The sequence below is a fragment of the Megascapheus bottae genome, chromosome 8 (genome assembly GCF_031878675.1).
Source record: "Megascapheus bottae isolate mThoBot1 chromosome 8, mThoBot2.hap1, whole genome shotgun sequence".
NCBI classification, from domain to species: Eukaryota; Metazoa; Chordata; class Mammalia; order Rodentia; family Geomyidae; genus Megascapheus; species Megascapheus bottae.
Window position 1 is genome coordinate 18,106,612 of NC_143516.1, and position 17,403 is coordinate 18,124,014.

Here is a 17,403-nt window from a genome sequence, read left to right on the forward strand (position 1 = left end):
GTTCTACAGCTGATTTACTGAACTTCAGGTGTAAATTGGTGTAAATTTCATTTATGATCACATTTAGTATTGGGGGAAAATGAAAATAATTACGTGGCTCTGTGGCTATGGATGGCTTGTTTTGGGAATATATAAAAAAGGATGGCTTTCATTTCTTTCCTTTTTTATGAGGAAAATACATGTTGATCAATTTCATCCCTTCCATCATTTATGAACTCATTTCTATTTTTGTTTAACCTTGTACCCAGTAAATTCTCTGAAAAAATAACCACAAAACAAAACAGCCTGGTTCCAGTGGCTCATACCTGTAAGCCTACCTACTCAGGATGCTGAAATCTGAGGATAATGGTTTGAAGCCAGCCCAGCCAGAATAGTCCTTATGGGGCTCTTATCTCCAATTAACCACTCAAAAAACTAGAAGGGGAGCTATAGTTCAAATGGGGGAGACTGCTACTCTGGAGCAAAAGTGCTCAAGGACAGCACCAAGACCCTGAGTTCAAGACCAACAAAAAAATCAATTTTGGATAATGTACTTAGTAGAAATGAGATGGATCTGTCATACAAAATGCTTATTTTGTCAGAAGAGAGGTTTCCCTATTAGACACAACTTGCAAGTAGTGCAAAAGAGTTTGCAGTTTTGGGTGGGTGGTGTGGGGGGGGGGAGGGAAATGGGTACCAAGACATGTGAAAGGGTATCAATGTATGTGAATTAATGCACCTTCTATCTGGCAAATATCATGTAACCCTTTTACTAATTACAATAAAAAAAATTAAAAAAAAGTTTGCAGTTTTAACTAGCTATATGTTGACTTTAAAATTATTTTCAGTGTTTACAACCTCAGCCAGGCGCAGAGGCTCACACCTGTAATTCTAGCTACTCAGGAGGCTGAGATCTGAGGATCAAGGTTCAAAGCCAGCCCAGGCACAAAAGGACCTGAGACTCTTATCTCCAATTAACCTCTAGAAAACAGGAAGTAGAGCTTGGCTCAAGGGTAGGCCAGTAGCCTTGAGCTGAAGCGCCCACAGACAACACCCAGGCCCAGGGTAGGGCAGTAGTCTTGAATTGAAAAACCCAGGCCGACCTGAGTTCAAGCCTCATGACCCACAAAAAATAGTGTTTATAACCTCAGACTATCTCCACTCTACTTTTTCTTCCCAGATATTCCTGGTTCTCAAAAATCCCAAAAGTGACACAGCCAAAGTACAATATTCATTTCTGAATTTTTATTATTTTAACACATACATTTTACAAACAGAAACCTTCTAACATCACACACAATTCCATAACCAAATGCTTTGACTTTAGCAACGTTCTTCAACTATTTACACTGTCATCCCTCAACAAAAGTGCAATCCAAGACATCTTGACAAATCTTTACAGATAGCGATATATTCTTAAGCTGGTTTTAACAGTGTCCACTTGTTATCTTCTTTCAACCACCTGAAAGAATAACGAAGTCAACAAGACATGGAGATAAACGGGGTTAGGCAGCATCTTACTGAAGAGCCAACTCTTCCTCAGCCTCTAACTAAAATTACTCAACAGCTGCCACCAGAAAACTAAATAAGAAGGTAAGCTGGGTTAGCAACCTGGGCACAGCAGAGCAGACTGCACAGTAAGCACTGGTCTGGCTGGACTAAAGGAAAGAGTTCAGCAAGTTAGTTTTGATAGTCTTAAGTTATGCATTCACCTTAGTTTTTGTATTTGAACACCTAATTGTATTCTTGTTGAGTTAATTTTCCCAAAGAAATACCAAAATCCCTTTTATTTAGAAAACAAACTTCTACAAAAACTGTAAATACAAAGGGCATTTGAGGAGCTCCTTGTAGAATAGGACTATTCAGTGATCTCTCCATTTCATGGCACAATGTGTGTCTTTTCAAGTAAAAATCCAGTATATCAACTGCTGAAGATGCAACCAGAAAAAAGTAGAGCTGAGATAACATGTGGAAAAATAATCAGAAATTGTCTCTTCTCTAAACTAAAGCAGGTAGTTTTATTTGTTCAAGGTATGGAGCTCTTAAAAATAAATGATCAAAAATATTAGAGTAAATGAAAGAAAAGTTTGTCACTCTAAGACTGTGGCCTGTTACTGAACATTAATCATCAAAAAAAAAAAAAACAGAACAGAACTTGGTTCCTGGGTGGCTCATACCTTTTAATATGCAAACTACAACAAAAATAATATTCTTTCTTGACATATTCCAATTCCAACCAGGGTGCTCAGGGCAAGTTTGGGGAAAGCATTAAGGTCAGCAGATCTCTAAAGTAAGATTTATCCTCAGAATATTGTATACTCAATTTTATTTTATTCTCAAATCAGCTGATTTTTCCTTTTCAGACAAAAATGTAATGTCTTAAAGGCACAGGATACTGAGCATTGTACTTAGTCTTCTCTTTTTTTAAATATATAACTATAGATGTGTTTCAATAGCATCTCCACTGTATCATCAAAATAACATCTAAAAGTTTTACCCAGTTACACTGGAAGCCCATCACAGTGACTGTAAAGAGGATAGAAAACAATTTAAGGAGAAAACAGAAAGTACAACATACAGTTCATTCACAGAAATTTTTTTGTTCAATGAACTTACAGAATGTAATAATATGTCAACTCTAAAACTCTGAACAACAAAAAAGCAGGTCTCACTAGAAAAATATAGGCAGGCTAAAGAACAGCATTAAAAAATATTCTATTTACTTTAAAATCAGAAATAAAATTCAAATAATTCTCTAAAGAGAAACTTAGCAATCTTATACTTGGTGTATAAGACAATCAGAAGGGAAATAGTTAACTCACAATTACAGTTCAAGGGCTATGTCTTGTAGCTGTATCAAGCGCCATCTGACCAATAATGATTTTCTGCTTTTCACAGACACCATTTCCTCCCACTATAATCTGAAATTCACTTGCATTAATTGTTTTGAAAGGAACAGGGTGGTAGTATAAGCAAAATGAATGACATATTCACTTAAACCCCAAATGTGCCTATTCATCAAAGATCATTTTAGGATTCTTTTAGCATACATAAGTATACCGGTAGTTATCAAATTTATGAGAAATCATACTGCAATTCCAATTCTATAAGAGGATGGGGTATCAGTGTGCTTAAGTCACCCAGCCCTAATGAACAAAAGACTGTATTTTGAAATACTCAATAATCGGACTAATCAAGTTCTATATGTGACCTTTTTAAAATCAGCAGTTAAGGTATCATGAGGAACCTTAGAATGACAAATACTTTTTGCATGTCAATCAGTAATTTTCTAAAATTAAGCATACTTTTAAAAAAAATTCCTATTTTCTCAAACAATTTTTCCTTTCCTTCTTCAGGACAATTTTTTTTTTTTTTTGAAACTCAAGAGTCAAACAGGGCAAACAGGCTACACGTTACCATGAGGAAGGTCTGTGTGGCAAGACCGTTTCTGAAGCTCACCAGTTAGGCTTTGTGGCTGTGAAATGCACCCATGAAAAAGGATCTGATACCAAATGGTACTTCAACAGTGCTAGAAATTATCACTGCTCAAATCACTTTAGGGAAGAATTCATGGATTCTCTTTGACCAAGTTCAGATTCATGTGGTTACCCATTTCTGATCTCATTTTACATATTCTGCATTACAGATAAGCTTACCTAAAAATAACTGCCACCCCAAGTGCTTTCATGTCTTAGAATTTAGATCTAATTTTCAGTATTGGAATTGATCGTTACAAGAGTGAAAGAAACAGCACTCAGGTCCACTTTCCAGTCATCTGTCAGTGAGAGCAAACTGCATGTCAATATGTGCTACAGAACATTAAGCCAAGATAGCCTGACACATTCTTAGCTCTCAAGGCTCAGACTTACATTCACTTGTCGTACAATATTTCCAATGCTCACAGATGTTCTAAAAAGTAGGTCTTTAGAAAATTAACATATTAGTAAGAGCTCCCTCCCAAATCCCACCACACTGTTTGATAACGGCCACAAAATCCCTCTCCTAAATTCATCCCATCCTCCAAAGTACCTTAAAGATGCAACAGAGACCCTTGGTGAGAGTAAACTCTTACCCAAATGCCCCCACTACCCTTCTTACTTCCAATCCTGACCAAAGACTAACATTTGGGAATCAAGACAGGCAAGGGGCAAACCCCATTTTAGTGGCGCAGATATACAAAGTAAACTCTGCTTTAACTTAGAAAAAAAAATTAATGTCACAGAATGTTTCCCTATAAAAGATCAGTAACAAAGTAATAATATCAATAAAATAGCTATTACTAAAGCAAAAGCTTTCATCAATAAGCTTCAAGAACTTTGAAGGAGGAGAATGGCTTCACGAAATGGTAGTCCAGGTTCCCACAATGTGGACACTGCTGGACGTTGCTGTACTCCGAGAAGTACTGCATCCCGATCCTCACGTCGATCACGGGTTTGCCACAGTGCTTGCAGTTCAGGCGGGCCTGGGAGAGACAGATGATGTCAGCCACAACACCTTCAGCTTCACACGCCTGTCAAAAGTACCCCAAACAACAACATGCTAGGAACTGAGGGAGTTTGGAAACTCATCTCCTCTCCTACCAAAGCAGGGTAAAGCAAAGTCAAAGACACATGAAAATTCAGTGCCACTGCTCTGACTTCAGTTTTTCTTTTTTGAATATAAGGTGCTGCCGAAACCTCTCTACCAAAGTTCGCTTAACAACAGGAACCATCTGAGACCTAGATCTTAACAGTGTGGTACCCAACTCAAGCTTGCCTGCAACTTCCTGTAACATTCTAAGTTTATTTCAAAGGTTCATGCACCCTTTTATTTCATTCCAGATGAAGACATTCTGTTTGAAAAGAAAATTGGCCTAAAATATTCAAGTAAAACTGTTTTCTTATGCTGGGGCTTCTGGTACCCACTAGTGCTCTGCATCTTCACTCATACCAGAGAGTTCATGACTGAATCAGGGATCAACCAGGAGTTATAAATAAAATGGACTTTCAATTTATATTCCTTCTAAAATTGTACTACCAAAAGATACTCTCAATTTGTCCTCAAAAGCCTCCTGTGAGATAGATAGTAGTATCTGAATTTAGATAGTGAAACACATAGTAATAAAGTACCAAGCCCAAGACCACATGGTTAGAAATAGAAAGCAGAAAACAGAAGCCTGTCCCAGTGTAACCTGAGAACAACTCCCTTTCAACCATTTAATCTGCAGGACAATTTTTTTTCCATATATTTTTATTGTTACATTATATTCACCAGATAGAAGGTACACTACTTCACAGACATTGATAACCTTTCTCATGTCTTGGTCCCCATTTCTCTCTCCCCACCCCCGCCCCTCCCTCATCTTGTTTTCTCCCCTTCCCTATCCAATTTCAAATAACCAATTAAGCATATATACAATATATCAGATAACATGAGATAATATGAGATAACCAAGGGACAGCAAAAGAGATGAGAGATAACATAGTACATTAAGGACAATAATCACTCATTATATGGCTTTTGTTTCTATATCCTGGAGGTCCTTTCATTTAGCGTCATACCATATGGCCTTATGTATCTAGATTTTGTTCTATTATTGTAAATCTCTGCTAAGAGAGTCCAAGGTTTCTACTGATTATGACAAATGAGGGAAACCACTGAGCCTATTTCCTTTGAGTCTGGATTATTTCACTTAATGATTTTTTTCTAAGTCTTTCCATTTCCTTACAAATGAGGTGATGTCATTCTTTCTGACAGCAGTATAGAATTCCATTGTATATAAATACCACATCTTGTTGATCCACTCATCAACTAAGGGGCATCTGGGTTGATTCCTTATCTTACTCTGGTAAATACTAGTGCTGCAATGAACATCGTTGTGCTAGTGGATTTAGTAAGTCCTTGTTTCTGGACGATTGGGTAAATGCCACGTAGTAGAATTGCTGGATCATATGGGGGCTCTATGTTTAGTATTTTGAGGAACTGCCATACTCTGCAGGACAATTTAAAAGTGAGATTCTGGTCAGGCACAGTGGCTCACACCTGTAATCCTAGCTACTCAGGGTATTGAGGTAGGAGGATCACAGTTCAAAGCCAGCCTGGGCACTGAAGTCCATGAGACATCTCCAATTAACCTCCAGAAAACCAGAAGTGGGTGCTGTGGCTCAAGGGGTAGGGCAGTAGCCTTGAGCTGAAGAGCTCAGGGACAGTGCCTAGGCCCAGAGTTGAAGTCCCACAACAGACCAAAAGACAAAAACAAAAACAAAAGGTGAGATTCTGGCCAAACCTTTCCCCTTTAGCCTATTATTCCTTTCTCATAACCAATTTACTACTTATACGGATCTATTGAAAGATTTCCCTGGATTCCTTAGTTGTGTATATGTATGGGGATGTCTAACATTTATATTTTCACAGTGAATATTAACTGAGTAATAATAAACAGAAATTAAACATGGCTTTTCATTTTGCTCAGAAGCCAGAAAATATGAGTATGGGCTTACAATGCTTTAAGGAAGATTTCTGAGTGTAAGAGGCCTGTAATCCCAGCTATTCAGGAGGCTGAGATCTTGGGATCACAATTTGAAGCTGGCCAGGGAAGGAAAGTCCATGGGACTCTTAACTCGAATAAACTACTCAAAAAACAACAACAACAACAACAACAACAACAACAACAAAACTTCATAAGGGGTGAAGTTCCATCCTTAAGCAAAAAAGAGCTGGGTATGATGACTTATGACTGTAATCCTAGCAACTCGGGAGGCTGAGATCTGAGGACCATGGTTCAAAGCCAGCCTGGGCATTAAAGGCAGTGAGACTCTTATCTTCAATTAACAACCAGAGTGGCACTGTGGCTCAAATGGTAGGGTAGTAGGCTTGAGCTGAAGAACTCAGGGCCAGAGCCCAGGCCCCACAACCAAAAAAAAAAAAATGTCCAGGCCCTAAGTTCAAAGACCTAGGAGAAGACCTAGGAGACATGTGCATGCAGAAGACACACACATACACAAACAAAGAATGCTAAAAATATAACTAAAAAAGTATGTACCAGTTATTTGTAATAAAAACAAAGCTTGCATGATGAAAAGAAATTGGAAATTTCTCCTCAACCCATGAATACAAAAGAACAGATTTCTCCCCACTGCCAAGCACTTGGAATAAAAACTAAGACATTTCCAAGAGTTTTTATCGCCTACGTTTCCATGATCTTATTCAGTGCTTTCATATGCTATACTTCTGTCTTTTCTTGACAATTTCTGAATTTCAGATGCTCTCTTAGCATCAGAAAATGTCTCAGGAATGATTTTAAGGACTATAAATCCTTCTCCTAACTAAGTAGGCAATTCCTGGGTAACTGTGCTATCCCATGGAAAGGAACAGGAAAACCCTATAAAACTTTCTCCTTTTCAAATCATAACCTTTTGCCATAAATTTTCTATAGCTTTTGTACAAAATACAAGCAAGCACCAATAAAACTGAGGAAAAGACTCAGTATACTTCCATCCCTACCATTTCACCTGACCAACTGCCCAAGCTGTTATCTGAGCCCTTTTCATGCTTAGTCACAAATGGAAGCATGGAATGACTTTATAACTTTTTTTTTAAGAACTACATAGTATTCTGTCACAATGTAGTCAGTTAGCTGAAAGAGTTTGTAACAAACTTTGGAGGAAGTTTCTGACTGAATTTCTTCTTTACTCCTGGAAGCATCCTCCAAAGTCCTCAAACCTCCCCCAAAGCAGTAACAGTGTTACCTCTAACACCTCTGCATTCACCAGGGGATAGAACTGCTGCATGGCACAGTGATCCAATTGGGGAGCTGATACCAACCTGACAGCAGGGAGAGGCGGCCAGGATGTCATAGGTATACATGGTGCCCAGCTGGTGCCAGCTGCCATCCCACCGAGACTTACACTTGATGCAGATGATCTTGTGAACCCCTTCCAGGCAGTCCACACACACTGCGTACAGATGCATGAGTCTCCCTGGACACAGAAGACACAAAACTGAGTGATCATCATAGAAATCACATTTTGTCTCCAAAGAAGATTTAAAAAATGCTTCATTTACCAATTACAAGCAAACATGTTATCATTTGGATGACTATAAAATAAAAACAAATGGCATTTACTACACATCCTCAAGGTATGTTTTTAAAATAACGATGAACAACTATTGTCAACAGAACAGGTAATTTAAGTTCACACTTATTAAAAATATTCATTTTATTTTAAAATCTGATTCATTTTAGTTGAAAATATGTTGCCATGCTTATATCATTTGTCCATCCAAACTCAACTAACAAAGCCACATGTGCTCATAAACTAGCCTATAAGCTGGGTGTGGTAGTCATGCCTGTAATCCTAGCTACTCAGAAGGCTGAGGTTCAAAGCCAGCCAGGGCATTAAAGAACTAGATACTCCTCTCACTAGATAACTCTCATCACTTGAAAAACGAGAAGTAGCACTGTGGCTCAGGGGGTAGCACAGTAGCCTTGAGCTGAGGAGCTCAGGGACAGTGACCAGGCCCAGGAGTTCAAGTCCCACAACCAAAAAAAAAAAAAAAAAAAAACCTAGCCTATAATTACAGCATAGGACTTTGATCAAAAGTCTATGTATAGCACAGCATGACCAAGTCACACGGTCAGCATGAGTTCTCACCCACAAGACTCACCATCAAAAAGTTGAGTTTGCCTTGGCATGAATAGCCCAGAATTATATCGCAGCAAAAATCACCATTAACTGTCCTCGTCCCCAAAATTGCTCAAGTATTGCCATGTCTAATTTAGGAACCATAATTACATATTACTTGTAAGTGGTTAAGCTTGACGTCTTTTCATTTATTGGGCTCTAAAAAGTCACAACTTCATTCCTTTGTTACTTACCAAGATCTCAACACTCAAAAACGAAATCTACTTATATTTATTTGGAATTTATATGGAATGATCAGTGTTCAAAATGCTTGGGATCTGCCTGGGCTATATTAAGAAACTACAGCTTTCTGCTTTGAAAACGCTGTTTACCAGAACACACACTCAACAGTGGTTTCTTTAAAATAGGCTGCTTGCTCCCTAGTAAGTCAGAACAGGGGTTTTCACCATTCAGTGGAAAAACATAACCATCTTAAAAGGAACCCTTTCATTGTATTTGTTCATATGACTCTCCATGTAGGAATCGTGTTTACTCGTCCTTGTAAACTTAGTGGCCACCACAATGTCTGCAATAGGGGAAGAGCACTCCTAAATGTGTACCAGATAAACTGATGTAGAAATATTCTAATATTCGAAGACATTAACCTTGGGGGGGCTCTATGCCAAAAATAGAGTAACAGCTTCCTACAAAATCAACCACCTAGCCGGGCACAGTGGTTCAGAAGCCACCTAGCTCAGGTGCCTCCTAGCTATGCAAGAGGCTTAGATCTGAGGATCAAGGTTCAAAGCCAGCCTGGGCACTACAAAGCTGTGAGACTCTTAACCTCTCACTTCCCCAGAAAACAGGAAGTGGGGCTGTGGCTCAAGGGTAGGGTGGTAGCCTTGAGCTAAAGATCTCAAGGACAGTGTCTAGGCCTAGAGTTCAAGCCCCATGAAAAAGAGCCAACCACCTAAGGACACTGAAAATAAGGTTTCACATGCAGTATCTACCCAGAGTGGCCTGAGGGCCTATCAAGAAGTCGGTTCAAGTATTCATATGCTACTGGAAAACGTCTCATTTCAGTCTCCCTCTCAGATCTACTCATTGAAGTTCACTGCATCCAATGTTGCTCAGGATGCTTCAGGCTGGACAGGTAAGGTCAGATACAGAAGTCAGGTATTGATAATGGCCTTGATGATAAAGACAATAAGTTACCTTTACTATGTGTTTACCAAAGGTTTGAATTGTGCTGTGAGCACTGAGTCATCTCATTTCCCTCTCATTCCAACAGTACAAAATAGGCCTGGCTACTCTTGCTACTTCAGACAGGAGAAAATGAGGAAAGTTCAGAGAGCTTGAGCAACTTGTTCAAGGTTCACACAGACACTAAGCAGCAAAGTCCAGATTGGTATTAATGTCTATCTGTGTTCATTATTTACAGGTAAAATACCTAAAAAGGCTTGGCCCAAACTGAGGCTCTGGATTTGTTTGCAGTTACTATTACACACTATCCTAGGCAGAGAGAATTAAATATTCTAAATCCTAGGACCAGGTTTTGTTTGTGAGTTAAAACAAAAGCTGATTCCTAAGGAAATATTACATGTGATGTTAAGTGGGAAAGTCCAGTGAGACAGGACCAATCAGACCAATCTTAATAAATCATGACAAACAAAATATTTTCTGAGTCAGAGGAATAGGAGCTGGCAGCGGTAGAGAGGGTGTCAAAGCACAAGGCAAGGGGATAATAATCTACAGGGTTCACTGCTGAAAACAGTATTTCAGCAACATATAATCAACTGTAAATTGTGGAATCCTGTGGCCGAGAATGTGGCTTTTCTATTGGAGATGAATATTTTAGAGGATACAAAGTTGGAACTCTGAGAGGAAAGAATTTACATAAGCTTGCTGTAAATACAAGCACATAGCCTCTATGACATGTAGCAATAAAAACACTGGCATACCAGGTGCTGGAGGTTCCTGCTTATAACCCTAGCTATTGAGGAGGCTGAGATCTAAGGATTGTGGTTTGTGACCAATCCATGCAAGAAAATCCAATTAATTACAAAAAGCAAAAAGGAGAACTGTAGCTCAAGTGGTAGAATGTTAGCCTTGAACACAAATCTCAGGGATAGCACCCAGACCCTCAGTTCAAGTCCCAGGAAGTATACTGCCTACTTAGCAAATATGTGGCTGAGTTGAAACACAAGTATCACGAAAAAAATTTTTAAAGATAATGTTCAATATCTTAATTACTATTCATAAGACACCCTACAAAGCTCTTTATTATAGCCTGAAAAGATCCCATGATCTTCTCTCTACCTATCCAATTTATTTCCCAATCAAGAACATCTCTAAGCAAATGGTTCCCTGCATACCTCCTACCATAACTTATTTTTCTTTTAACCTTTCCTTTGTTCCCATTGCACAATCCATTAACAAAAAAAATTGTGTTTGTAGGGCTGGAGTGTGGCCTAGTGGTAGAGTGCTTGCCTCGCATGCATGAAGCCCTGGGCTCGCTCGACTCCTCGGTACCACATACACAGAAAAAGCTGTAAGGGGCAATGTGGCTCAAGTGGCAGTGCATTAGCCTTGAGCAAAAGTGCTCAGGCTCTGAGTTCAAGCCCCAGTACTGGCAAAACAAAAACAAAAATTCGTGTTTGTGACCAGACCCTTTGCTTTTCAAACCCAAGCCCACCTCTTAACATCTGCCTTCACATTGCCACTTAAGACTAACAAGCCTATACAACCCTTTTTCAGTGTTTAAAGTAATATCTACATGCTGCTAATTATACAGCATTTGGCCAGGCAAAATTATCTACATTTAGCAACATTTTCTAAAAGCCTCTTTAGTCCTGAGATAATATACTAATAACAGAAGACTGATATGACTCATCACCTATAGGAAATCCCTAAGTTTAACTGACTGATAAATGAACTATATCAAAAGAATCTGTCCATCATAAAGAATGGCTCAAGTTTTCAGATAGTGTTTTCACCCACCTCCCTCTAAAACTACTAGCAAACAGGATATATTAAAAAATATAACCCCCAAAATTAAAACACACACACACACACACACACACTTTACCTTCAATGAAACCTGAGGTACCTACAACCTGCTAACTGTTCACTAACCAGTGTGCATCTCCCTGCCTTGCCTGCCTTTCACCATGTATATCAACAAGGCACATACACTATTGGGAAGATCTAAATTATTATAGGCCTTATGGAAAACAGTATGGCAGTCCCTCAAAAATTTTAAATTACAGGGCCGGGAGTTGGGCCTAGTGGTAGAGTGCTTGCCTAGCATGCAGGGAGACCCAAGTTCAATTCCTTGATACCACATATATAGAAAAAAAATGCTGAAAGTGGTGCTGTGGCTCAAGTGGTGGAGGGCTAGCCTTGAGCTGAAGAACTTAGGGACAACACCCAGGCCCAGAGTTCAAGTCCCACAGTTGACCAAAGTTGTCATCATCATCATCTAAGAGGTTGGATATCTGACTAATAGGAGTTCTAAGTCTTTTTAAACTACAAATAGGAGAAAATTATCCAAGAAATAATACAAAAGAAAATTTCTCCAAAGTGAAGTTCCTAAAACTATAGAGTGATGACACTAAGACAGTACAGAGCATAATAAATAGAGCGAAGGAAGAAGGAAAGGACAGCATTATGGTGGGATTTTAGAATACTAGAGAAAAATTAACTGAGCATGGAGGTGCAACACCTATAATTTCAGCACTTGTGAGGCAGAGAAAGGAGCGCTGCAAACTCAAGACCAACCAGGGATACCTAGCAAATTCCAGGCCAGACTCAGCTACACGGTGAAATGATCTCAAAACACACCCAAAAGAAGGAGGGCGAGAGAAAAAGAAGGAAACCAAAACCTTCAAGGAGGGTGAAGGTGGAGGGGCCGGGAGTTTGGCCTAGTGGTAAAGTGCTTGCCTAACATGCACGAAGACCTGGGTTCCATTCCTCAATACCACATACATAGAAAAGCAGGAAGTGGTGCTGTGGTTCAAGTGGTAAAGCGCTGGCCTTGAAAAAAAAAAAAAAAACAAGGACAGGGCTCAGGCCCTGAGTTCAAGCCCCAGGATTGGCTGGGGAAAAAAAGAAAGAAAGAACAGAAGAAAAGAAAAAGAAAGATGGGGAACAGCAAAACAAAACCTTGCAGACTCTTCTGCCACAACTGTGTGATCCTCTTGAGTAGCTGAGATTACAAGCGTGAGCCATGGCACCTGGCAAGAAACTGAAATATCTTTCAATATATTTTGTCTATAACAGGAAATACAGCTATATGTCTTGGTTCAACACTAAAAAGATTAAGGACTTAATTAATCACTGTAATATACAGAAAGGAAGATATGTAGTCATCTAACATTAAAAACAAGTAGATTACATCTAAAACTGAAGAGTGAAGATAACTGCATTAAAAAGTACATTAAAAACTTGAAGAGGGAGTACCAAGGAGAATGCAGCCAAAAACTCACTGTACTCAATAAAATACAATTAAAAACATAAAATAAAAAGAAACTCATTGTGTATACGACAAAAGCAAAGGGAAGGGATGAGTCAGAGGGGAATGGGAATGATGAAGGGGTGACAATGATCAAGATGCACTGTATTCATAAACTGCTTTGTTAAATGATACCTTGTTTCTGTAACTACTTAAAGATAATCTTAAAAAACAGAAATAAAATATCAAACTTCAAAAAAAATTGTAAATCATTGTTTATCCATGAGGCTGGAAATCTATTGTTTTCTTATAGGCCTTTTTTGGGGGTCAGTCATGGAGCTTGAGCTCAGGGCTGGAGCACTGTCCCTGAGTTCTTTTGATCAAGCCTAGTGCTCTACCACTTTAGGCCACCGAGCCACTTCCAGTTTTCAGGTGATTAACTGGAGATAACAGTCTCATGGATGCTACTGTCCAGACTGGCCTTGAACCTCAAAATGCTCAGATCTCAGCCTCCTGAGTAGCTAGGATTACAGGTTTAAACCATCAGTGCCAGGATTGCTTTTTTAACATATATTTAAAGTCATGAATATATTATATGTGACATATCCCATGTTTGGGGAAATTCAGTAGGATTTTAAAGAATAAAAAGATTTCATTTTCTGCTATGATAACAGGAGTACAATTGCATATGTATTTCAGGTTCGATTCCTTGATACTACATACATAGATAAAAGAAGATGAAGTGTTGCTGTGGCTCCAGTGGTTGAGCCCTAGCCTTGAGAAAGCCCAAGGACAGTGCTTAGGCCCTGAGCCCAAGCCCAGGACTGGCAAAAAGAAAAAAAAGAGAATATGAATGATGAATGATGAGAAAACTTCTGGAGTTATATTAAGAAAAGAAATGTTTTAAATGGGAATTAGTGTTCCTGAAATAGCAAGATTCTTATTCAAGATCCACATTATACATTCAATCCTACTTCTGAATGTATATGTAGCAAGGTGCTATGCTTACTCCTATGAAGAGATCATGAACTGAAGATACTTCTGTGTGTTGGTTTCAAACAATCTTATATATAATAAAACTTTATGAAAAACAAGAGTGAAAAATAAAGATTTCACACTTGTACTAACCCTATCATTAAACTTTACAACTGAAATGTGCTCAAGCTTCTCCAATGTTCCAAAGCCAAGGTCACGTCTGAAGTTTTAATAACCCTCCATGCTCCTTCCTTTTGATGCTACTCCTACGGTCTCATCTTTCATAATTTCAAAATTGTTCAACTAATCTGAGAACATATTGTCCCTTCTTTCCCCCTATTTTCCCTCATTGCTATACATACATGGATCAAAGCTTGCTCCGTTATTGAACTGGGATTGAAAAGGAACTATTTTATAGCAAAGAGAATAATTAATTTCTTCTCCAAATGTCTTCCCAATTATGGAGAACTACAGACCAGCAGTCCTTTCTTCAAAGCAGAACAAGAACAGAAAATTACCCAGAACTCTAACTGTACTTGGTACAGTGACTGCAGAGTACCAAAACCACCACAGTCATCTCCCTGGGTGAAACTGAAATACTCCTGTTACCTGCCACATGACTAGAACAAAAGTATAACATCAGATAAACTCAACCCAAACAGAGCAATTCCATCTTGTTTGCTTTGGGGTATTTTAGTAAACAGAGAGCAGGTAAGGTGAACCAACACCTCTACCTTGAAGGTGACAAGGAACATCATATTCGATCTCATCATGTCTCGAGGGGCTTAAGAACAGCGTTCCATCCACCAGTGGGAACTGTTCAAAGACGGGGAGTGTCCTGTGGCACAGAGCACAGTTTACAACATTTCTGTGGCTGGCACTGAGGGCTGTGAGAATGAACTTCCGCAGATCCTCTCCCTGGCCCACTTGGGCATCATCTTCCATCCGCACATGGAAAGTGTTCAGCTTATGCCTGGGGATATGGGTGAGGAGCTCAGACAGGTCCAGCCGCCGCAGAAACTGTACAGGAGTGTCAAAGTGCCCTCCCCTGTGAACAGATAACCCAGCTGGACTGTAATCAAAGTGGGCATTTCTGAACACATGGCCCCCAGCCATAGCCCTTTTGTGAGGCTCAAGATGAATGGCATTTTTTAAGAATTCTCCAAGGTATCTGGAGGAACGAGGACCACTGAAGTGGGCAGGAGAGAGGATGGAGTAGCCAGTTGGGGGTGACTGGCCAGGGGAGCCACAAGGAGAACGGGCACCATAGGCTGCAGCACTGACTGCCTTCTCCTGGGAGTTCTGCCGGTCCACAGAATGCCGACGGGGGAGGTCGTGGTTCAGGCCCTTCTGGGGCTTGTTTGGGGGTCTGCACTTTTTTGCCTCCTCTCCAGCCTCCCCCGGGGGCCTTCCTGTGTTCTTCTCCAACCCAGACTTCTTCTTTTTCTCATCCTGCATCCGCTTCACCTGGTACCAATCTGTGTCTTTCTTTAAGTGGCCCTGCCCACAGCGGCAGGAGCAGAAGCGGAAAGCCAAGTCATAGCCCTTCTTGGTCCACATGTTCTGGCGGCACTGCTTCTCATTCCAGCTGCGGGCACGGCCTATGCAGTTGAACTGAGCCAGGATGCTGCTCTCCCACTCATAGAAACACTGCAGGTGCATCCAGGTGCTGTAAGGACAGTGCTCATTGTTACACACCACCTTCTGGTAGTCATCCTTCTCCAGGTCCACTGGCCTCCCAAAGCTGCAGATCAGGGGCGTGGCACAGGGGGCTTCTGGGAGAGACACAAAGAAAGACAGATTCAGTGCACAGGACTCCAGTGGACAGCAACCCAGAAAGCAATTCTGCCATCTGCTTTAGTCCATTCATGCCAGAGGTACACCACAACTGGCACAAACACCAGACAAATTTAGAAACATGTTGCTGTGTCAAGGGAATGTGTTTTCTGATATCTGCTGATAAAAGTATGGGAATCCTTCACATTGCAGTTGTGTTTCAGTACTTGAGACAGCAGAGGGTGAGGTTTTCCTAAGATGGGGGTGCAATGAGAGGCACCCAAGAGTTTCCTGATTCCCTGGAAGAATCAAGAATTAATATGAAGTTCCTTAACCAATCAATTCTAGTGGCCTCTCCAAAAGAACTCTGCAATTGCTTTATCGCCAGCTTTAGGCTGTCTTGGATATTAGACAAAAACTAGAAAACAGACCAGCCTCAGCTCTAATTCTTTTCCAGAGTGGTCTGGCTGCCTAGTGACAGAGCTATCTGATCAAACTAATTGTTGGTCTACATAGAATTCCATTGCCAAGTTGTGAAGAAAAAAATTTCTCTCAAATTTCTAAGATACAAAGCATAAAAGGGTAATTAAATAATTCTACACTATCTCAAGCACATGTCTATGTACCCAGAATAAAGAAAACATGAGGCAAAAGGCAGATCACAATACTTCAGAAGCTAACATGATATATGGAGACTGAACTCCACTCAATTCCTATAACTTTTCAAGGATAACTTAATACCTGACTTTGACCTTATTTTTAAGTGTCTAAAAGCATGTGATGGAGATGGTGAAACAGAGCAGTGGCTCCCAAGCAGAAAAGAGAAAGGGGGAAAAAACAGGAGAGGATTTTTAGGGCAGAGAAGCTGTTCTGTGTGATGTAATAGTGGTAAGCATTATTTGTCAAAATCCACAGAATGTAGAATTACCAGAAATGAACTTTAACTTTAATTACAGAATTGAGAGATAACATATGATTCATATACATGCACACACACCCCTATTAGACAATGCTGATGGCAGGCAACATTTTGAATGTGTATGGGTAACCAGCACTCGGGAACTTGAAATTTTGTCATGCAAACCTAATATGACTCTAAAACATAAAATCTAAGCCAGGTGCCAGTAGCTCAAGCCTGAAATCCTAGCCACTCAGGACACTGAGATCTGAAGATCTCAGTTCAAAGCCAGCCAGGACATGAAAGTCAATGGGACCAGAAGTAGTGTTGTGGCTCAAAGTGGAAGAGTGTTAGCAATGAGCTGAGGAACAGCGCTTAGGCACAGAGTCCAAGCCCTATGAACAACCAAAAAAATAAAAACAAAAAAACAACAAAAAAAAAACCCCAACACTTTTATTTAATGAGATGGGGAAAATAAGAGATTTAAGTCTAGGTTTCACTAAAAGACTAGCTGTCCAAAACAGACTGGTCCCTTTATTTGCTTTTGAACTTCTCAACTATAAATAGTTGTACTTGGCTGGCCGACTGTTAGAGTGCTTGCTTAGCATGCACAAAGACCCAGGTTCATTTCCTCAGTACCACCTACAGAGAAAAAGCCAGAAGTGGTGCTATAGCTCAAGTAGTAGAGCTCTAGCCTTTGAAAAGCCCAAGGACAGTTC

General features: G+C 39.9%; 1 protein-coding gene across 1 annotated transcript in view; it reads right to left on the minus strand.

Annotated features, from left to right (window-relative positions):
• Nucleotides 1-1,209: 1,209 nt before the first annotated feature.
• The window catches only part of Heca (HECA ribonucleoprotein granule regulator), a 43,104-nt gene continuing 26,910 nt past the window's right edge, over nt 1,210-17,403 (minus strand). The window contains exons 2-4 of the mRNA XM_090338026.1: nt 14,745-15,785; nt 7,783-7,937; nt 1,210-4,441 (exon numbers count right to left, since the gene is read on the minus strand). Of these exons, the coding sequence (XP_090194152.1) occupies nt 4,277-4,441; nt 7,783-7,937; nt 14,745-15,785 (1,361 nt within the window). The 3' untranslated portion in view covers nt 1,210-4,276. The remainder of the gene's footprint in view (nt 4,442-7,782; nt 7,938-14,744; nt 15,786-17,403) is intronic.